General features: G+C 41.7%; 1 protein-coding gene across 1 annotated transcript in view; it reads right to left on the bottom strand.

The window, feature by feature from the left end:
• Nucleotides 1-22,251, bottom strand: part of NAA15 (N-alpha-acetyltransferase 15, NatA auxiliary subunit) — a 43,953-nt gene that overhangs the window by 11,338 nt on the left and 10,364 nt on the right. The window contains exons 2-14 of the mRNA XM_068154016.1: nucleotides 18,478-18,562; nucleotides 17,057-17,161; nucleotides 16,199-16,356; nucleotides 13,542-13,676; nucleotides 13,220-13,373; nucleotides 11,925-12,044; nucleotides 11,165-11,260; nucleotides 10,922-11,028; nucleotides 10,468-10,540; nucleotides 8,368-8,537; nucleotides 7,620-7,772; nucleotides 5,196-5,324; nucleotides 1,742-1,955 (exon numbers count right to left, since the gene is read on the bottom strand). Of these exons, the coding sequence (XP_068010117.1) occupies nucleotides 1,742-1,955; nucleotides 5,196-5,324; nucleotides 7,620-7,772; nucleotides 8,368-8,537; nucleotides 10,468-10,540; nucleotides 10,922-11,028; nucleotides 11,165-11,260; nucleotides 11,925-12,044; nucleotides 13,220-13,373; nucleotides 13,542-13,676; nucleotides 16,199-16,356; nucleotides 17,057-17,161; nucleotides 18,478-18,562 (1,699 nt within the window). The remainder of the gene's footprint in view (nucleotides 1-1,741; nucleotides 1,956-5,195; nucleotides 5,325-7,619; nucleotides 7,773-8,367; nucleotides 8,538-10,467; nucleotides 10,541-10,921; nucleotides 11,029-11,164; nucleotides 11,261-11,924; nucleotides 12,045-13,219; nucleotides 13,374-13,541; nucleotides 13,677-16,198; nucleotides 16,357-17,056; nucleotides 17,162-18,477; nucleotides 18,563-22,251) is intronic.

Raw genomic sequence — 22,251 nt, 5'->3', positions numbered from 1 at the left:
AGGCACTACACAAGATGAGTTATGTTAATGCAGCAATTAAATAGTCTAACAAAAATAGGGTGAAATAGTCAGACTTTGGCACAGACACTTCCAGCTTTGCTTTCAGTGCCCTACAGACATCTTACATTTCCTTCATGTTCAGATCCTCTCCTCCTTCCAATTAAAGCATGGAGAATTAAAACACATCAGAAGGTGGTTACAAGAAATTCTGTTACACTTCTACATGTCTCAATATGAACCTGAAGCCACAACGGAACTGAGATGAGAAATACTAAAACCTAGCCAATTCCTCTTGAAGTATTCAATAGTCTCTATTCATAGCATTTGAGGTCCCTCAAGCTAAATCACTTAAGTTGCTCTCCAATCAGAGAGGAAAAAGAGATTGACTGAGGTAAACATTTTTGTATGAGGGAAGAGATAATAAAATTTAAGTTGCTGCATGGTCACATTTTTGTATACTGAGCCAGCAGTGTGCCCAGGTGGCCAAGAGGGCCAATGGCATCCTGGCCTGCATTAGGAATAGTGTGACCAGCAGGAGCAGGGAAGTCATTGTGCCCCTGTACTCTGCTTTGGTTAGGCCACACCTTGAGTCCTGTGTCCAGTTCTGGGCCCCTCAGTTTAAGAAGGCCATCGAAATACTTGAGCGTGTACAGAGAAGGGCAACAAGGCTGGGGAGAGGCCTTGAACACAAGCCCTATGAGGAGAGGCTGAGGGAGCTGGGGTTGCTTAGCCTGGAGAAGAGGAGGCTCAGGGGTGACCTCATTGCCCTCTACAACTACCCGAAAGGTGGTTGTAGCCGTGAAGGGGGTGGTCTCTTCTCCCAGGCAACCAGCACCAGAACAAGGGGACACAGTCTCAAGCTGTGCCAGGGGAGGTTTAGACTCGAGGTGAGGAGGAAGTTCTTCACCGAGTGAGTCGTTCGTTATTGGAATGTGCTGCCCAGGGAGGTGGTGGAGTTGCCGTCCCAGGAGGCGTTCAAGAGGAGATTGGACGTGGCACTTGGTGCCATGGTCTAGTCATGGGGTCTGTGTTGATAGGTTGGACTCGATGATCCTCGAGGTCCTTTCCAACCTAAGTGTGATACTGTAATGCTTGGAGTTACCACCAAACACATCTGCTTCAATCTGTTACTTCATGAACCAACCACCAGGAGAATTCCATCTTTTCTCAGCCACTTCATAACACAAACATGTTTTCACTTCAGGATTACAACAGTAGCTACAAAACCCATAACTGGTTTATAATCATTATAATCTTAGTTTAACTTTCAACAGAACATCTTAGTCTGGATGTTAGGAAGAAGTTCTTCATAGAAAGAGTGACTGGCCATTGGAATGGGCTGCCCAGGGAGGTGGTGGAGTCACCATCCCTGGAGGTGTTTAGGAAGAGACTGGATGGGGCACTTGGTGCCATGGTTTAGTTGATTAGATAGTGTTGGGTGAGAGATTGGAATTGATGATCTCAAAGGTCTTTTCCAACCTGGTTAATTCTATCCCTATCCCAGTCCAAATCCATTCCTATCCCAGTCCAAATCCATTCCTATCCCAGTCCAAATCCATTCCTATCCCAGTCCAGTTCTACTTTCACATGCAAAGTCACAATTTGCTGATTCTGGGTTGTGACAAAGCTCTCACAAATTTTTGGCTACTACCTTTAACAGCTACAAAGAATGCTGGTTCTTCAGAAAACACCCTCTAATTAGTGACCCTGCACATGCAATGAAATCCTGAAGGTTGAATACCTGTGTCAGCCTCATGCTCTTTGTTTTCATCCGTCAAGGGGTTGTCGTGGAGTTTCAAATAGATCTCTATGGCGATGCGCGCTGCTTTGAAGTAGAACGGATGTTGTCGAAGGACATCTTCTAGTTTTAACAAGTCCACATAAGACCTAAGGGTAATCTTCCTCATACAGTAAGTGTGGAAGTCAAACTGGTCGTCCGTGATCTCTACAAAATGCTAACATGACACGACAGCACGTTAGATAGCAAGCACCAACAAAGCACAGGTCTCAGCCTTGACTTCAACACACACGCTCTCCAAAGGAAGGCTGCAGTGGAAGCCTGCTCTCTGACAAATGCACCCTGACTTTCAGAAATGCAAGTTCTCAAAGCCCTCCAAAAACAAAGTCAGTAAGAAGAACAGAAGGGACCTTAGGTCAGAAGCAACATACACTTATTTCTATCTCCTAGCAGTAACCATCCCCTAACCATTTGCAGCTTAAGGGACACTCACTGTATTTAAACAGCATTTCTGTGAACTCCTCTTTTTCATTTTTTTCCCAGTCAAATCCTTATTTTTCACTTCCATTAAATATTCACACTTCACTTCCATTGAATTTCACACTTAAAAATCCACTTCCTGTTGTTCAAGATCTGCTTCCCTCACCGTCACCTGCTGTCCCCTTGTTTGTTTGAGAAGTGGTAAAAAGTCTTCCCCTGTTCAGCTTCTCCAGTAGTTATGATCTCATACAACTATATCCTGAACTCAGCTGTTGCTTGTCAAAGCTGCTGCTGAATAGTAGGCAGGACAAGCTAATTGCAGCCTCTTCATGCCAGAGTTACTCCATGGCATGTATTTTACTAGCAGGATAATGCGTGGTACTCAGATGTGAACAGTACAACAGATTTATGTAATAGAAGTACTATACCTCAAGTCACTGTTACAGTTTGAGCTGGGTGCCCCCCTGCAGTGTTTACTTCCTGTGTCCAGAAGTCCAGCCCAGGGGTGGACACAGGAAATTATGTAGTATTTCATACCACAATCCTTTGCACCACTATAAGATCCAGTGCGGAATCTAGCACTATCTCTTTTCTTCCTCCTCCGTCAGCCGGTAACTGGGGAGATGTCTCCTGCCTTTGGGCCTGGCTAGGCCCAAGGCCATAGGGGGATGGGCAGTCTCAGATCTGGCCAGCTGAGACTAGCCTAGCAGTGGGAGGGGGAAGAAGGAGCCCTGGGGGTCTCGGGTGTACCCTCAGGTAGGGATGGGATCTCTCTGGGTCTGTTTGGGGATTTTTCTTTGTAACTGTGCTTTTGCTTTTCTGTAAAAGTTCACTGCTTTCTATTTAAACTTTCCATCACTTTTGCAATCCGTTTGTCTGAGTGTTTATTGTTGCCAGGGGTGCGGAAGGGGGCTGCCTCTACCCAGCACACCAACACTGTCCTCCTGACTGCTGCTCTACAGAAGGTTTTGCAGCACTGTCTACTGTGATTCCAAGATTTCTTTCCTGAGACTAAGGGCAACAAAGCTGGTGAGGGGTTTGGAGCACAAGCCCTGTGAGGAGAGGCTGAGGGAGCTGGGGTTGCTTAGCCTGGAGAAGAGGAGGCTCAGGGGAGACCTTATCACTCTCTACAACTACCTGAAGGGAGGTTACAGACAGGTGGAGGTTGGTCTCTTCTCCCAGGCAACCAGCACCAGAACAAGAGGACAGAGTCTCAAGCTGTGCCAGGGGAGATTTAGGAAGAAGTTCTTCATGGAAAGAGAGATTTGCCATTGGAATGGGCTGCCCAGGGAGGTGGTGGAGTCCCCATCACTGGAGGTGTTTAGGAAGAGACTGGATGGGGTGCTTGGTGCCATGGTTTAGTTGATTAGATGGTGTTGGGTGATAGGTTGGACTCAATGATCTCAAGGGTTTTTCGCAACCTGGTTAATTCTATTCTACTTTCATTACATGTAAAACTTTTTCTTACTTTGCAGAGGTAAAGAATTCCTCTTGTCCCTCCTTCACCAACTACCCTGTTGGACATCGCTTTTCACACACCCTCTCATCATTTCATATTGGACAATCCAGAGTAGTCCAGGCACCCCTTCTATGATCACTTATGATATATCAAACAATGGGGATTCTAGAGAGATGCCTTAGCAATCACTATGATAAACTGCTTTTCCTGCAAAAGCTGCTATTTGCTCCTACTCTGTCTTCCCAGCCATGAACCAGCTATTAAACTCAACAGATCAAACTCCCTTCATTTTCTGAGACAGTTCAGATCCTTTATGGTGTGAAGGATGACACCAGAAGTGTTTCTGAAATCAGGAGCACCTTTTATCAACTCAACTGCCTTAAGTGTAACTGGCATCTCTAGAGTATTTAAGAGGCACTGCTTTCTCTTACAAAAGCTTTGTTGATGGTCTCAGAATACAACTTATTTGCCTGTCTTTCTTCTGATCTTTACTGCACCTTCAGTCAATTAATTCAATAAATAAGTTAAACATGGTGACTTAATTCCTTAGTAACGTGTTTTAGGGTGGCCTAAGTCAGCTCTTTATTTGCTGACCTCAACTGGTACACAAGACAATGTACAAGACTAGTAGCTTCTTACATAAAATCTATTAAAAAGGACTTTACACCCATTTATTTAAAGGACTGGTGTGAACAGAATATGGTCCTGGCAAACCTATTTGCACATCAGCTGTCTGGCCTTTTTCCTGGACCCTAATCTGCTTAAATGAAACCCATAAATAAATCCCAAGACATTCTTGTTTTTCAGTAGTTGTGCATTCAAATTACTTAAGTTTGCTTCACTATGAATCTGCATTTAGTGTGCAAGTATCCTCTCCCCATTTTTGATGAAATTTGTAATTAAGAAGCCTTTCTAGTTCTCATATCCTCTTTTCAACTGTAGCTTAATATATTTTTCTTTAAAGGGAAAATGTATTTAGTGCTTTTGGTAGCTTTTTACATTCATTCTCTCCTTCTAAAATACAGAGGATTAACCACCACCAAACTGACATCTTTGCCTTACTTCCATGCTGGACTTGTCAGCTCAGCCATGTAGGTTTTGGACCCAAGGTACACATACTTTGGACCCAAGGTACACATATAGCTACTTTCATCTTTTTTAAGGCCAGACTGGATGTGGCTCTGAGAAACCTGATGTAGTGTGAGGTGTTCCTGCCCACAGCAGGGAGCTTGGGACTAGATGATCCTTGAGGTTCCTTCCACCCCTATGATTCTATGCAGTCTGGCAAAAAATAGCATTATTTCTGAGAGCCTTCTGATCTTCACTGTACCTTCAAATTATTTTCTAGTGACATTTTCAAAAGGAAATGCACTTTTATCAGCTCCCCAGTAACCAACACCAATGAAATCTCTTCTAAAGCTACAAGAAGTATATTCTTACTGCTCTGAAAGGAAAGGTGTCAGCACAATAAACTGAAGCTAGTGTTCTCCAACCTAGGGAGCTTAACTAGATACTTACTCTCTCAATTTCATGGCATTTCTTAAGTGCTTCTCCAAATTTGTTCATTGCTTTGTAAGCTTGAGCACATTCTGTCTGGAACCACATGCACTGCATTTCATTCAAGTTCTCTACTGCCGAGGTTCCTTCCTGAAAGTAAAAGCAGCTCATTTAATTAAAAAAGAAAGATAATTAATGAAGCCCATTCCATTTGTTAACTGCCCTTTTTTTTCCCCCCAATCTTTTATCTTTTTCTATCTTTTGATAGCACAGATAAGGTGGCCATCAAAAGAAGGCTCAGTTTCAAAACTGGAGTCCTGAAAGTCAGAAACGCTGCAGTGAAGATTGATTTGTTTTGTTCATTAAGAGTAATAATAGTGATAAGAAGAGAGTAATAATAATGATTAAAAAAAATGAGAGTAATAAAATCAGAGTAATAAAACAAGAGTAACAAAATCAGAGTAATAATAAAACCATTCTTCTATGTTGCACTTCCATGATGAGTCAGAAATAAATAATTAATAGCCAGGCAGTGACATTTTAACTGTGACCACAGCTCATCTGTAGGATACAAGAGACATTCATTCAGTGCTTTTATAATGTGGTGTGCACTGCATGAAGAAAAAGAGACAGAAAAGTTGTAGCCTGTGGCATGACAATGGCAACTGCAGGAGTCTTTTTCTTCTTCTTTCCTGTTTTAACATCTGTGCCTTCCAGGGACCTGCTGATTTCAGCTGAACTAGTGACTGACAGGAGAAATAGGTTATTTTTTAATGTGATCAGTAGTAAAAAGCAGTGGCAAAGCAAAAGGAAAGCTGGTAGCCTTGACACCCAATTAAAAAATAACAGGTCAGTTGTCTTTCAAATATGGTATTTATATAGAACTTGCACAGATCTGTAGAACTTATCACATGCCACTCAAGCTTAATGGTATAATCAGCCACGTGGGGTGGATGCTGCCATCCTGACTTTACTCTGCTCTCACCAAAACCAGGCTAATTCAGGAATCAGCCAAAGAGCCAAAGCTAGGGAAATGACAGATAATATTCAAATGGAAAGGTAAAAAGAATTCACCCCCCCCAAAATGGGAGAGAAAGGCAGTTTTCAAACTAGTCTGATTTAGGCAGCTATACATCAGAAACATTTTTAGTTGACTGGCACTGTGCTTACTTCAGGTCTGCTTTAATAATTGGTTTTTAATTAAGAAGCTGGTATTTGAGTGCCAGACAGAAGATCAAAAGAAGATGAAAAAAAGATTACACATAGAGCAGCATCATCAAATTGTACTTTTAAAGTTCAGCTCTGGGTAACTAGTATGCTTGCTTTTTTTTGACACCATCTTAAAGCTGCTTAAGGCATAGAGAGAGGTCAATTAACCTAAATTCATACAAGTTTTGCATCCAAAACTCCACATAAAGCTACTGAGCTTATAGAAAGCAGAACTTCCCCTTTCTTGGTGTTTGCCTGCACAGCCCACAGCCCTCCCCTTATGAACACTTGTCCTCTGCCCCATTCAACCCACCTTACCTCAGGGATTCTCCTGCTCTTCAAGAGAAAAGAGAAAAATGGGACAACATATGAAAAAGGCTGTACTTCTGCAGGTAGATCCCAGGAGCTTGCTGCCTGCCTCTCACTGTCAACTCATAAGTGATTCTGCCTGTATTCCAAACCTATTATTCCCCAGATACTCTGGAAAGTCTCCACTGAGCTGTGTTAACTTTCAGTTACAAAGGAATAACAGCAACAGAAGTCAATAAATACAACCTAGTGCCTGAGACCATCACATCTATCACAGCTGGCCACTGCAGGGACAAAAACCAATGCATGAAATTAAGTTTGCATAGTGCAAGCTTCTTCTGTAGACTAATTGGTCATGGGTAAGCAGCCAGAAGAGCAATAAACCAGACAACAGACCCACAAACCGCTCCTAACATGCAGGTTTCCTTCACCTCTGTTGAACATGGCCTTAGGGATGAAAGTCTGTCCACAAAGGAAGACATCTTAGCCTCTCACCTAGCAGCCACACAGAATTTTTTTTTCCCCAAGAGAATCCTCTAGCTTACAATCACTAGAGAAAAACAAGAGAAGTGAGCAGCTTTGACAGATCTTTCAATCCTGTAGACTTAACAGTAAGCCCAAAGACTACTTTGAAAAGCCACTAATCTTCTGAGAAGTTATCCCCAAAGCTGGCATGGTCTGGTTTTTTTTCCTACCTGGCAAAAGTGATCAAATCCAAGGTTTAGAGCTTTCACTTAAATATTTCTTATCCAAGATTAATTCACACCCTTATACTGAATACCATTAGTGAAGCAAGCAATCACAGTTGCTCCAATACCAGAACTTAAAGATTATACCAAAGGTGAGTGGGAAGTTAGCACAGAATTATTCCACATGAAGACTGGGCCCACATTATTCAAAAAGAGCTGTAGTTACAAAGCAACTAACCCTTGTAAATTTAGAACACATTTCTTCTGCTTCTTTAATGGAGTTTGCTTTCAACATGTATTTTGCACATTTGGAGTTGATAAATCTGTCTGCTGTGTCCAAAGCCTGAGCCTCATCCATCCACCTTGCAGCTTCTTTAATATTTCCAGCATGCTTAAAGAGACAGAAGGATCAAGTTAGAGGCAGTAATTATAAGAAATGCATGTTTTAGCTACTCATTGAAATAATTAAAGTGTTTTAGGCTTCTTTTTTTCTTTTATAAACAGCTTTCTTCAAGGAAGCAACAGATCTTTAAGGGGTGGGGGGGAAGGCAACAAAATTACTTTCCCTCTACAGGGTTTGGGCACTAGAGGTTTTTCAAAGGACAATTTGGACAATCCCATTCTGATACAACTCCTCAGTGTCGTTGAGAAACTGAAGAGTAAGAATAGGTGAAGGATCTTTAAAAGATCAACTCAATTTATTCCTGGGATTTTTAACACAAAAACTAAGGATTCACATTTTGCAGTGCATTTGTCCTCTACTGACTTATTCATATACAGTAAAAGACCCAAGCAGACAAACAATAGCCTTATCTAGAAACTCACTAAGTAATTTTCCATGGATTCTCCCTGTCTCTGGCTTAACATCAGCTCAACACTTCAATGTTCACATCAAAAAGGTATTACAGGAAAGCATGAGCACATGTAAAAGTCTTTGATCATAACAAATGAATAACATTTGGTCACTAACAAGAAGCCACACTTACCTTGTAGATTTTTGCCTTCACAAGGAAGAGTTCTATCAAAGTGGGAGTACTTTCTATAGCAGCATTTATATATTCTAGAGCCAGGGCTGGCTGTCCAATTTTATCATAATGTTGAGCCAAATAATACTGGACCCAGAGTAAAGTGGTTGGAGGTTCTTCTTTACCATCGTCTGGAGGGAGAAAAATGGGGGGAGTAAGTTTGTTCAGTATTTTAAAAGCACCAGGCCTGGGAGGGCTTCCAACCCTCTTGGACCAAGTAAGCCAATGGTTTGCCAAGACCTGAGTGTATGCTTCTCCCTTCTTAGATTGTGGTTTTCAAAGAAAGGAAAAGTGAGGACAAGAAGCAATGGATGTAAGCTGCAGCACAGGAGGTTCCACCTACACACAAGGGGGAACTTCTTTACTGTAAGGGTCACAGTGCAGTGGAACAGGCTCCCCAGAGAGGTTGTGGAATATACTTCTCAAGACCCATCTGGATGCGTTCCTCTGTGACCCGAGCTAGATTGTATGGTCCTGCTATGGCAGGGGGGTTGGACTCAATGATCTCTTTGGGTCCCTTCCAACCCCTGACATCCTGTGAGACAGTGGGTCAGAAGAGTTTTGCATTTTGTTTCAACTAGGCCCTTAAATCAGGGCAGTCAGATGTGCAAGGCTGAGCTCTTATTTAAAACTGGTTTAGATGAAGGGTATAGCAAATGTCCTACCAAACACAGGTGTTGCACCCTAACTACACAGAGGATTGCAGTATGGACATGTTTTCAACCCATAGACCTGAATGTTTTTAAGTAAGACAGGTTGTCTGTTCCAAACTCCAGCTTGAAAAAGATTGCCTCCACTTCTGACAACTTTACCATCACTGTTTGCCTGAAGTTATCCTTGAGAACAGTCCTATGCACGAGTCAGTTTTGAAAGTCAGAGCTCCCTGTCTAAAATCCAAAACTACTACTAATTAGCATTAAAAGTTAAGTTCACCACTCAATTTTGACTATGAAACATAGCACCTTGAAAGGAGAAAAAAAAAAAGGGTGTGGGCACTCCATAGTCTTACCAAAAGATTCTGTTTCTTCAGTTTAAGATACAACTTAACCACGCAATTAAATGCATTTACTCATTTTAGAGGTAGCAGAAGATTGTGAATGCAATTTAACAGCAAAGCAAACACTGAATTCAGCTGAAATAGTGGTAAGCAACTTCCTTACATCAGAGAAGTACAAATATGCTTGAAAGGCCTGGACAAATTGAAGCAGGTATTAAGTGGCTATACTGTAGCCTGTAGCATTAAATTCAAGGCAACTGAGCTGAGAATGTCATAATGAAGCATTGCATTGGTGTTTCTGCAAAGCAGGAAAGTTAAGTGGTAATAGCTTCAGTTTAAAAATGTCTTTAACATACATTGTGATTCATGCTATGTTAATTATTACACCATTATAATAAATCTAACATTTCAAGACCAGCCACTGCTGATACTCTATGCAGAGGTTCTTTTCTGGGAGATTTTGTTATGAAATGCTTGGGCAAGTGACTGAAAAAAAGAGCTGCCAGAGAGGAAACAATGAAGCCTGGCTTGAATGCATTTAGAACCATACCTCACAATAAAACAGTTGTTAGTCAAAACCTGGAAAACAGGTTTTTTTAGTCTCAAACAAAACCCCCAAGGACACAAAACCCAGTCCCAGCAAAAGCTCCACTGAAGACTGTCCTATCAGTACCTATTCCTCTTCATTTGACAATTCTGTAATGAAGCATTTAATGTAGCATTCAGATTTCAATTTCCTGAACAGTGATAAAAATCAAGGCTTGTAAATGGAATATTTGACCTCCAAACTGCAAAGAAATGATCAGATTTGTGGATCCAGGGGGGAAAAAAAAAAGAAGTGACTAGATTTTGAATAGAGACTTAATATTTGACAGCTTAAGTCCATTCTAAGGATTGCTATGGTTCAGGGGGGAAAAACACAGAAAGGCACAAAGAAAGAAAAGGAAACCCCCTCACATCACAATTTCATCACTTCCCATGAAGTCCCCCTCTCTGGATGGGCACATAGTGCTTACACTAGACACTACTTCCCTTCCATGAAGTATGACAGCCGTTGCACTCACCATTTGGGTTAAATAACCTGCAGCTTCGTAGAGAGGTTTCATAACCTATCACAAGCTCTTCTATGATTGCCACCTACACATGCAAGATGACAAAAACAAATCAAATTCTGTGGGCAAGATGGCATTTTACTTCAATTTAAACTACTCTGTGTTACCCAAACCAGTTATTTTTGGTGAGAGGAATCTGCAATGTCCTGAATTACAATACATATGGGAAGGCATTCAATCTCACCTCCCTTTTTAACACCCCCATTAACCTCCCTCCATTAACACTTAGGCATCTTATAAGAAGAAAATCTTAGTTTTCCACATTTACCAACCTGCCCCAAGGCAGGCTTGCACTTGATTTTCTTCTAGAAATACTAGGCCATCATATACAACAAAATAAAGCTTCCTTCATCTCTTTACTGGTAGAAGGGTTAGGTGCAAGATAAGAAGTTGAGTAACAACCTACCTTCTCCTTGTCTTTATATAATGACCTCAAAGTATTGAAAACTGGTGGGCAACCTTTGCTGAAATTCATCCTTAGAAACTTGTCCAGACATTCCTTAAACTTTTCACCTTGAGAGGAAAAAGACCTGTTGATTTTGTTTTACCACACATTACTCATCAGTTGCAGGGTGCTTACGCTGTGAAAACATTAGTATCTAAGAAACAAAACTGGCGGTCGCTACCTGCTCAGGAAAAAAGCACTTACCCGACAAAAAGTTTAAAGGCAATCTTCTTGGAACTAGTCCCCTTGGGTATTTAGTCCAGGCCTCTTCATAGATCTTTAACCTCTCCATCATGTTAGCTGGAACAGAATTGTACAGTTTTACTTTCTCCTTCCTTTTTGGAAAGAAAGGGTGGGGGTGGTGGCAGGGAAGTGACTTCTATTTGGTTAAGAATCAGAAGATAGAGAACTAATGGATACACACTTCCTACAGGGCAGGAACTTCCATTTTACTCTTTCTAAAGCTGCCATACACTTCAGGTACTCAGTATCTGTACATTCTTCTTCCAGCAGAAATAGATTAACTGCTTATCTCATCTCAAAGAGTTCCTGCCTGTGCTAAGATATTCATAGAAAACTATTCAGGAGAGTCTCATGTTTATTTTTCCCAAACCTGCATTACCTTACAAGATAAAACTAAGACAAAACAAACAGTAAAATGCTAAATTTACACTGTCTTCTAAGGAATATTTATCTTCTTTCAACCTTGCACAAAGAGTACTGCTTTTTTTTGTTGTTGCTTTTGCCTTAAATAAGGCAGGGCAATAACAATATGAGAAATACTTCCACCCTTTCTGAAACAAAAGTCTTATGATAGTACGTAGACAGAATGACTGTAAAGCAAAACTTACATGGGGACATGTTTAAGTAAGAGATTTATTTCTTAAAGCAATATAAGTCTTTGATACATACATACATTTAAAATTAACAGAAAGAGCTTATTTGCAGCCTATCAACTGGTTACCTGGTTTAAGTGCCCTTTCTAGGCCTTTGTAGTAGGCCCAGTTTTCAGGATTTCTTTCTTGCAGTCCTTTGTAGACCTCAACTGCCTCTTCAAGTCTGCCAAGCTGAAGCAGGAGTTCTCCTGTGTGAAATCCAAGCACTTTATAGTAAGGAAACAAGACACTGAAGCAGTGTGACATTAATCATTCTGGGGTAGAAGATTAGATGTCCCTTAACTCCACCTAGATTCTATTTTCTTAAGGGAAAAAATTATCCCAGTGGCAACACAAATGCCTTGTGCAAGAGGTGCAATTACAGTAAGATTCAACAACTTGGCAAATAACTCTTGAAACTTGAAAAGTTAAGGTTAAAAGCAAGATGCACATGTTTTTTTTCTCCTCCTTTACTGAAGTGACTGATTACCTTAAGCACACAGTTTTGACTACAGAAGGCAATTAAAAGCAGTGCATTGGTATTTCGGGGATACAGCACCTTCAAAACCAAAGTGAAATCACAGAGCTGCAAATAAAGAATGGTTCTTCAGCCTGGTATTCCATAAAACTACCTTCCATGCTTTAAAGGAAGTCATTGATCTGACCAATAAAGTCAAAGTTTTGCAAACAAGTTTCCTTACAATGATGCTCTATCACAAGAGATAACTGTTTTTAAGTGAAGTCCAGACCTAACAACTGTGCAGACCACCTTACTGATGGTGGAGTTGCAAGAGAAATCAATTTCTCAACAGGAAACTGTATTTTACAAAGCTGTACCTAATATTTGCCAAGAGCAACAGAAGATCACAGCAGAGGTAAGATGAGGTCATTAAGGTAAGATTTTCTCAGCCCATTTCCAGAGGAAAACATGAGTCAGCATCACCTCTCTTTTTCCCTATGTCATGCAACTGACATGTAATTCTGTCAAGAGATTTCTCTTCCCTCAGGTAGGATAACTTGAGGACTATAAGCAGTATCTAGTGCCAAGGAAAACAGCAAAAGCTCACTCTTTGAGAATGACAAAATCTGGAACATAAAGCTAAATTCCTGGGCAAAAGAGAATTGCAGGACATAATTCAGGATCATCTGAAACACTCATCAGATCCTAAGTTTCAGAACACTATGTCTGTATTCTATGGGTATTCTATGGGAGAAGAATATAACAGTGACCAAACACCTGCAAGACAAGCAGTCCTTGACCACAGCAGAACAAAGTAAATTAATCTAAAACCAAATCAAAGATGAAGTTCCAAAGGATGGGAAAAGCTGGCAGGCATTCCCCTTGTATATTACATATTCAAATGCATCTTCAAAAAGTCATTACCTTTAGTTTCTTCAACAGCCAGTTTGTCACAGATCTGCTTTTCATAGGTACAAAGATGCTCCAAGGCTTCTTTAAAGAGTCCTGCTTCCCTGAGGACCTGGTTTTGATACAGCAGCAGCTCACTGTACTCATAGTCCACTTTATCAGGTGATGTCTACCGAGTAAAGCAAGACACATGAGAAAGGTCAGCCTCAGAACATGGTTGGGATTTAAGTGCTTTGTCTAAAGAAACTTTATGAAGAGTTCACATCATGAGAGGAAACAGGGGTTTATTTCTGGCTTAAGCTGCAATCCATACTAGAATTTCACATTCTGCTCTTACCTGCTGTGTCTTCCTGAATTCCTCTAAAATTTTTGCTGCCATTTCATAGTCTTCCAGCAGATGGTAAGCAATAGCATAACCAATCCATGATGCTCGCTGTGCAGGCCGCAGCTGAAGCAACTGGTATCTTGTTTCCTGCAAGAAGAAGTAGCTACTCATTCTCCTGACTCCATTCCGATGCTCTGAAGGGACCTTTAGGCAATACCCCATCTTCAGGATTCTAATATTTAAGGGATGCCACTAAAAATCAGTTTTCTACATGCAAATGTGTGTGTGTGGGGGTGTTATTGGAATCAAAAGAAAGGATAAGCTTTCAAACACTACAATGGTCTTGACTACACAAAAAAAGCCCCAAGCCACACAGAAAACAACACATCAGGTCCAACTGAATACTGATGAGTCAGGCCAGCTTTGTTAATGTATGACACATGTGCTTTTCCTGTCTTGCTGCTTATGAACAGAATGCAATCAAGGATACCTGGATTTGAGTTGTAGGAACATTTACTATACACTGGTGTTTTCAAATTCCCCTTGGAAGCACACAGGCATTAAAATATTACAAGGGTTGTGAGGCAAACTAGGTCATGCAAGTGCAGCTCTGCTCTTTGGCAAGAAGGTAATTACAGCTGGAAGATGCAACAGATGTGCTTGGTATTGTGCTGGTTTAATGTGAGGGAAGTCATTCCTTGTTTTGTAACAGACTCCAAGTAGTTCAAAATAAAGGGGAAAAGTTACTACCTTCTAAAAAGGCAAGTTGTCAGGAGTAACAAAGAACCAGCTACAGCAGTTTGACAAGAATAAAGATCACTCAAATCATTAAAGTAGGAGAGGGTGGAAGTTAGTGCAAAAAAAAAAAAAACCAAACCCACAACCTTATTCCTGGTTTTTAGAGTAAAATCACATTCTTTAGCAACTAGCACATTAGTCATGAATTACTGTGTTAACTCCTAACCCTTAATGTATTATACATCCACGTGTTGCTTGTATGCTTAGCAGCTATGGATTTGCATTCACATTTATCCAGGGGCCAAGAGAACACACATCTGCAAATTGGCTTTGGCACCTCTGCTAAGTTGTAGCTCTCTCATCTCAGCCAGAGAGGAGTCAAGATTCTGAATAACTAGTATGAAAAAAAAAACAGTGATCAAGAAATGTCCTAACTCAAGAATAAGTTTGCTGAGGACCTGTGTTAGTTGATGGTTCTATGCAGCTCTCAGTGCATCACTTACTCTTAGCACACTAACCTTGCCCCAATTTGAAAAGGAAACAATCTATAAAGAGACCAATTAATGTGTTTTAACAACCACAGCTTTAAAGCTGCAAGGAAAATATGGAAAGATTAAAGCCTGACATCAAATATTATCCAATGCCTCCCAGGTAAAAATCTTAAAGGCTTTTTTTTTCCCCCTCAGAGAGGAGTACCTTATTACACCAGCATGCATCAGCTGAAACCCAGACACAAAAAATGTAATCCAGGGGGAACTAAGGGTTGTTGTTTTGTTCTTTTAAATTAATTAATGTTTGAATTAAATATTTAGGGTGACCATTGTCGTCCTTCCCTGAATGGCACAGTAAGAAACAAAGAAATCTTCTATAGTCATTGTTCTGTCTGACTCTTAGTAAGCCACCCATTGAGCACGGGCAGCAGCTACAGCTTAACCTGAACTGCACAAACATCTCTGCAATGTGCACACTGAACACAAGCTGCTGCTTTTGTAGCAATACAGCTATTGGCAAACTAGACAAAAGCCTGCAACTTAAAAAGAGAGAGAGAGAGGAAAGAGAGAGAGAGGAAAAAAATGTAACTATATGAGGAGAGGCATTTGTAAAGAAGACAATAGGAAATTCAGGTTCTTCTTTACACAGTCATGACACTACCACCTCATGCTGCAAATAACTGGGTGCTGCACTAATAGGCAGGAAGAGGGGTCCAATCTAAATTACCAAACTGCATTCAGCTTTACTGCAAAACAAACAGAAGAAAACAAGGCAGTGATCTAAACATTTTGAGTGTTACATCAAAGATGAAGGGGGGGGGGAGGGGGAATAAATAAATCAAGAGGTGTGGATCCAGAATCTTACAGCTCACAGGAAACATAAGGGAATATTTGACCCCAAAGGAGCTGTCACTAATGCCCAGGTTGGCTAGGAAGCAAAAGAGGATGCTTCATGCAGCATGCTGCTTGCTTTGAATTGCCAAGAGAAAACCATTGGAAGGAAGAGGAATATGCTATGGAACAAAGAGGGATATATGCAAAAAAGTTACTAAGAAACAGAAACTCTTCTGCCTGAATAAACATCATCCTCTGAACACATTGTCTTTTACGTGCAGGAATCCTGCCAGGAAAATAACTTCAAAAGCCTGGAGATGGCCTACAGCATTAAAATAAATAAAATGTAAAAAAGAAAGAAAGAAAGAAAAAGCAGCAAACAATTCTGCACTGAGCTGAAAAAGAGTAATTTCATATGCCATTAAATCTGTACAGGTCACAGGAATTGCTCAGCAGCACATCTGCTTTTACTTTCATTAAGTGTTGAGCAGCACACAGATTTAACACTCTAGATCTAACCCTGTGTGTCACTGGAACAATTTGCCACCTTTGCTGCAGTCCCCTAGAAGCTGACACCAAATGCAGTATAGATCACCCAGTACTTACCCTGTAACCTTCAAGATCTCTCATTTGAATCTGCAGCAGAGAAAGATCTCTCAAGATTTGAAGATTGTCTTTGTCCCATTTCAGTGCATTTCTATAGCATTTGATAGCTTCATCATACTTCTTGTCTGACCTCTGAAGGAGGCCATAGACATGCCAACCTGGGAAACTGTCAAGGATTCTACTGAATTTGGGAAGGGAGGAAACAGATCCAACGTGGCAGTGGCAGAGCAGTTGGTAAAAAGCTCTTCAGCTGTTCCATAAACAGACAGCAATGTTATTACCACCATTACACACCTTCTCAGCTGTACCAAGAAACTGCTTGCAAACTGAAGACAGAGAACTGTTTGCCAGTATGTACAGGGTGCCTATAATATACTGTAAACTCTGCTTCCCATGTGCAGGGAGAGGAAATAAAGTAACAGGAGCTGTGAGCAGACTATCAGGCTTACTCAAACACATTTTTGATTAAGGGCTTGTATTAGACAAGTGAAGTGCTTGCATTTCTGCATTCTAAGTATATGACAAGTCCTTATCAATCTAATGGCAACTACTCATGCTTTTAAGGCAAATCACATGCTTAAATGCCTAGTTCAGCTCATCACAAGTTTAGAACTGCAGACTGATGGTAAAAATATACATACAATGCAAGCCAGAACAGTATTTGAGCTAACTGTGACTGCAAGGAGAGCTGCAAAGCATCTGTCCTCTGGATAGCTTAGCCAGGAAATGCTGATGCATTGGAAACAAAACTTTAAATTCCAAACTTTAAGGGCATTTTGCTGCTATTTTATAAATCAAATGGTCGTAGCAATAAACCTGTTCCATTCATAAGGGAAAGGCCTGCTTGAAAAAGGATACAGACATGGCTCTTCAAGTCATTTCTCAGGCCTCTACGCACGAGTTCATAGGCTTCCTCCTTCTTTCCTAGACAGTTTAATGTTAGTCCTTTCATTGCCAAAGTTTCTGAAAAACAAAACAGTAACAGTGGTTAATTTCATAGGGCTTTTAAGCTTAACATAGCAACTCTAAATATAGTATAAATGCATATTTAGATTCAAGTTATCAGCATCGTTTCACAGGGACAAATACACTGGCGGATTGTTCCCTTAGGCGTATCATGCACACCAACAGATTTGATGCATCGCTTCCACCAACAAGTGGAAGTTTAATTCTGAAAGCACTAAAACTGTCTGTTCTGCAAACACTTTGCAGAGAGTTTTGTTGTTTGTGGTCTTTTTTCTTTTTTTTTTCCTCTAAAGAAGCATTACAACTACTGAAGTACCTTGAGTGCTGTGTCCAGTTCTGGGCCCCTCAGTTTAAGAAGGACATTGAGACTCTTGAATGTGTCCAGAGAAGGGCAACGAGGCAGGGGAGAGGCCTCGAGCACAAGCCCTATGAGGAGAGGCTAAGGGAGCTGGGATGGTTTAGCTTGGAGAAGAGGAGGCTCAGGGGAGACCTTTACTGCTCTCCACAACTACCTGAAGGGAGGTTGTAGCCAGGAGGGGGTTGGTCTCTTCTCCCAGGCAAGCAGCAGAACAAGAGGACACAGTCTCAAACTGCACCAGAGGAAGTTTAGGCTGGAGGTGAGGAGACAGTTCTTCCCAGAGAGAGTTGTTAGCCATTGGAATGTGCTGCCCAGGGAGATGGTGGAGTCCCCATCCCTGGAGGTGTTCAAGAGGGGATTGGACAGGGCACCTGGTGCCATGGTTTAGTAGTCATGAGGTGTTGGGTGACAGGTTGGACTTTATGATCTTTGAGGTCTTTTCCAACATTATTGATTCTGTGATTCTCAATGCTAAGTCTTCCACACATCCATCCACAGCTGGCAAGGAAAAAATAATTTCTGAACAGCTGAATGGAACTCTGAGCTCAGTATTGAGAACCAACTGGATGTACAGCAAGGGATAAACACTCCTTTGTTTTACAGTAAGACTGTTCCTTAGAAAAAGTAGCAGACCACAGAGCTGACTGCCACTGTGCTGAGCAATATCCAAGCTTTTCTGTGTCCTTCAATTCTACATGAGTGAATAACCATTTGCCTTCAAGAGTGATGTAAGCAATACACACCTGTATTACAAGCATGCACCATGCTAGAATGAATGTTGGGACTTTCTGCAGCAGAAAGAATTCCAAGCCCTAACTACTGGTAAGAGTAGGATTTAGGATTAACAATCTTAACAGTGCTTAACAGGGTGGGCAAAATAATTAAGTGCTGTAAATATTACACATACAAATCATTCAAATACAGGAAAGAGAGAACATGCCATGTGAAAACTTACCTCCATGTTCCGCAAACTTTGGGTTAGAAAGGATCTGTTTACAGAACTTCAGCCCATTTCTATACTGCTTATGCTCATAACACCTCTGGTGAAAGAAGAACAGAGCAGATTTGGAGTGAAAAAAATCAGGAATGAAAACATTTCTGCAAACCCTGCCCTCCCTCCCCACCAAAACCAAGCCAGGGCTTTTAGAAAGTGCACTAAGGGAGCTGGGGCTGTTTAGCCTGGAGAAGAGGAGGCTCAAGGGAGATGTTCCTGCTGTCTACAACTACCTGAAGGGAGGTTGTAGCCAGGTGGGGGTTGGTCTCTTCTCCCAGGCAACCAGCACCAGAACAAGAGGATGCAGTCCCAAGCTGTGCCAGGGGAAGTTTAGGCTGGAGGTGAGGAGAAAGTTCTTGACAGAGAGAGTTGTTAGCCATTGGAATGTGCTGCCCACGGAAGTGGTGGAGTCACTATCCCTGGAGGTGTTCAAGAGGGGACTGGACATGGCACTTGGAGCCATGGTTTAGTTAGTCATGAGGTGTTGGGTGACAGGTTGGACTTGATTATCTTTGAGGTCTTTTCCAACCTTGCTGATTCTATGATAATCTCTGAGGTCTTTTTCAACCTTATTGATTCTATGATTCCACTATTTTAATAAGCCCTGTTTATAATGAGCTTCCTGTGATTAAAAATCCTTTCAATCAGCAGGAAAAAAAAGCATATGTTAATAGGAAGATGAATTTACATGTGTAAACTGAAGACACATTATACTACAGCAGTTTCTCAGATTAAGACACCACAGGCAGCAAAAATGCCCACAGAGATTCAACTATCCTCTAACATAAAAGCAAACCTTATGTCCTCATGTATCTTGGGAAGCACCCAGCTCCTTTGGCTCCATTGTCTTTCACAGAAAGACAACCTCCACCAGCCATACAACAGGGAAGAAAATGGAATCATTGGAACTTGGCTTAAACTACCTCTGAAGGCAACCTCTTACACTCAATTCATATTCACATGTTACCTAGATCTCACAGACACCTCAGCTTTGCCAGCTGCTCCATACTGTGTCCAGTTCAGGGCCACTCAGTTTAGGAAAGATGTTGAGTTGCTGGAAGGTGTCCAGAGAAGGGCAACAAAGCTGGGGAGGGGTTTGGAGCACAGCCCTGTGAGGAGAGGCTGAGGGAGCTGGGGTTGCTTAGCCTGGAGAAGAGGAGGCTCAGGGGAGACCTTATTGCTGTCTACAACTACCTGAAAGGAGGTTGTAGCCAGGTGGGGGTTGGTCTCTTCTCCCAGGCAACCAGCACCAAAACAAGAAGGACACAGTCTCAAGCTGCGCCAAGGGAGGTTTAGACTGGGTGTTAGGAAGAAGATCTTCATGGAAAGAGATTGGCCATTGGAATGTGCTGCCCAGGGAGGTGGTGGAGTCACCATCATTGGAGGTGTTTAGGAGGAGACTGGATGGGGTGTTTGGTGCCATGGTTTAGCTGATTAGATAGCATTGGGTGATAGGTTGGATGCGATGATCATGAAGGTCTCTTCCAACCTGGTTTATTCTCTCCTATCCTAACACTGTCCTGCCACACTGGAAATGGAAACATTCCTCTACAGGTTTATTAAATCCAGCTCTAACAGCTTGTGTTTGAGTCTCACTTCACCAGGCAAGATGACTGCAGTGCAAAGAGGGCACAGGGCATGAGCTCTTAAAACCAGTTTCAGCATTCCACTCGCCCATCCCCTCCCTGTGCTAATCTTTGAACAGAAGCCAAAGGAGGAAGCGGAAATGTTGCAAGCACCAATTCATGCACTTCAGCTTTCTCAGGGTCTGTTTCAATGCAAGAGCATCGCCCTGATTTTGTATTAAAGAAACACACACCACTTGAGACCAGACCCAAATCCCATGGTAACTAGGATGTCATTCACAACAGGATCTCGCTGACTCTAGCTGACAAGGCCTGGTGGCAGGGTGGCTGACAGGAGTGTAAAACTGGGTACAGTTGACAGTTGCCAAGCTGCCCTACATAAGCTGCTGTTCAGGATTCCACCTCTCCTTGTACTGCTCCAAATTCACTAGGCATGCATGGGTGCCATTTGTCCCCTAAGCACTCTCATCAAAACACATTAGCAGAGGCAGACCCAACAGGTCTTCCCATCACACAGGAAGCTCTAGGAATCAGTCATGTGAATGTTATGGAAATGCTCTAAAAAGCTAATGGCATAGGTACCTCAACCTCCTTGCTTTACATTGGTTTGCATCATGAGAGCTGCTGTTTAGTGTCCAGTGTACTCTTCCAAAGCACAGATGGAAACACCAATAAACTTCAAAGGTGTGAAAAACTGGTACACCACTAAGTGGATGTATTCTTTTCTAGGTACTCAAATCATACAGCTGAAACAGCAAGGCTGAAGATCAAGGGGCATCACAACCCCAAGGATCCTGCCACCACCCTTTGCAGAAAGGGGTATCATGGGAAACAACAGAGGAGAAGGAAGATACTCAAAGGACCATTCAAAGCAAGATGGTCTCAGAGAAAGGTACCAACAATGGTTTGGATTGAAAGGGACCTTCAAAGATCATCTAGTCCAATCTCCTTGCCCAGGGCAGAGACATCTTTCACTGCATCAGGTTGATCAAAGCCTTGTCCAAACATGAGCTTAGAACACTTCCAACAGAAAACTCCCTCTACCACCAAGGACAGCAGAAGTTAGCAAGGCAACCACCTAGCAAAGGGAGATTAAGGGTTAGGTAAGAGGAAATCTGTGTAGGCATCTATTTCTTTATTATTATGATTAAACATAACTGGTTATTATTTACACCATTTAGACATTACCTGCTTTCAAGTAGCTGGCTGAGTCACTGGTCAGAGCTGACAGAGAGCTTACAGGTGACAACACAACAGGATCAAGCCTGCTTGCTGGTTGGGGTTTTTTGTGTTAACACTGAAATCATCAGTCATCAAAGTCACCGCCCAGGCCTCCTCCCTATAAGCAGCACCAATTGCTCCCACCTAGGTAGGTGTGAAAGCAGCAAAACCTGTCACAAAAGTGGTGCAGCCACAGGAACTGAAGAACGTGTCTGTGGTGTAACTAATGCACTGTCACAAGCAGAAGGGGTACTTTGGGGTTTTGCAATTTGCCTTTGGGTACAGCTGCTCAGCTGCTGACTGTGAACATGAAATCTTATCTCTGAACAGTTCCATTTTACATACTCCAATAACCAGTCCTTGCCCTTGAAGTTCCAGCAGTCACCCAGGATGGTATATATATGCTAGAGGCTGAGAAGAGTCTATGTGCAAATATTACCAGAGTAATACAAAACTTAAGCTGCAGAGGACTTTATAACAGTGTAAACTCACTGAGAACTGTGGCAAATTCTACCTTTGTGCTGCAGGGAGACAAAATTTCATGAGTTTATCTCACTCACAACTAAGGAAAAGGCTCTCATCAACAGACAAGACACTCCATATGACCAGGAACTATGTACTTGTATGACCTGAAGCACCAAACGAAGAACTAGCCACAGCTGTGTATATCCCCCAGTGAAGCATCAAAGGTCTCCATTTTCAGGTGTTTCTAGATGAAGACAAGTGATTCACTATAGACAATTTCTCCAACCTTCCAGGTTAATACCTGGCCTATTTCATTCTGTTAATGGAAGCATTTCAGATTGTGTAGCTTTATGTGGTTCCTTATTCTCTGTGTGTTCACTGTATGTTTTGACAGTGGAACAAAGGAAACAAACAAAATCAAGGTCATGGTTCATCTTTGTTCAGAAAAGAGGAGATTGTTCCA

Source organism: Melanerpes formicivorus, unplaced genomic scaffold, assembly GCF_026170545.1.
Source record: "Melanerpes formicivorus ecotype bairdi unplaced genomic scaffold, bMelFor1.0.p_v2 SCAF_27, whole genome shotgun sequence".
Lineage (NCBI taxonomy): Eukaryota > Metazoa > Chordata > Aves > Piciformes > Picidae > Melanerpes > Melanerpes formicivorus.
The sequence above is the reverse complement of the archived record's forward strand: the minus strand, read 5'-3'. Positions and strand labels throughout refer to the sequence as shown.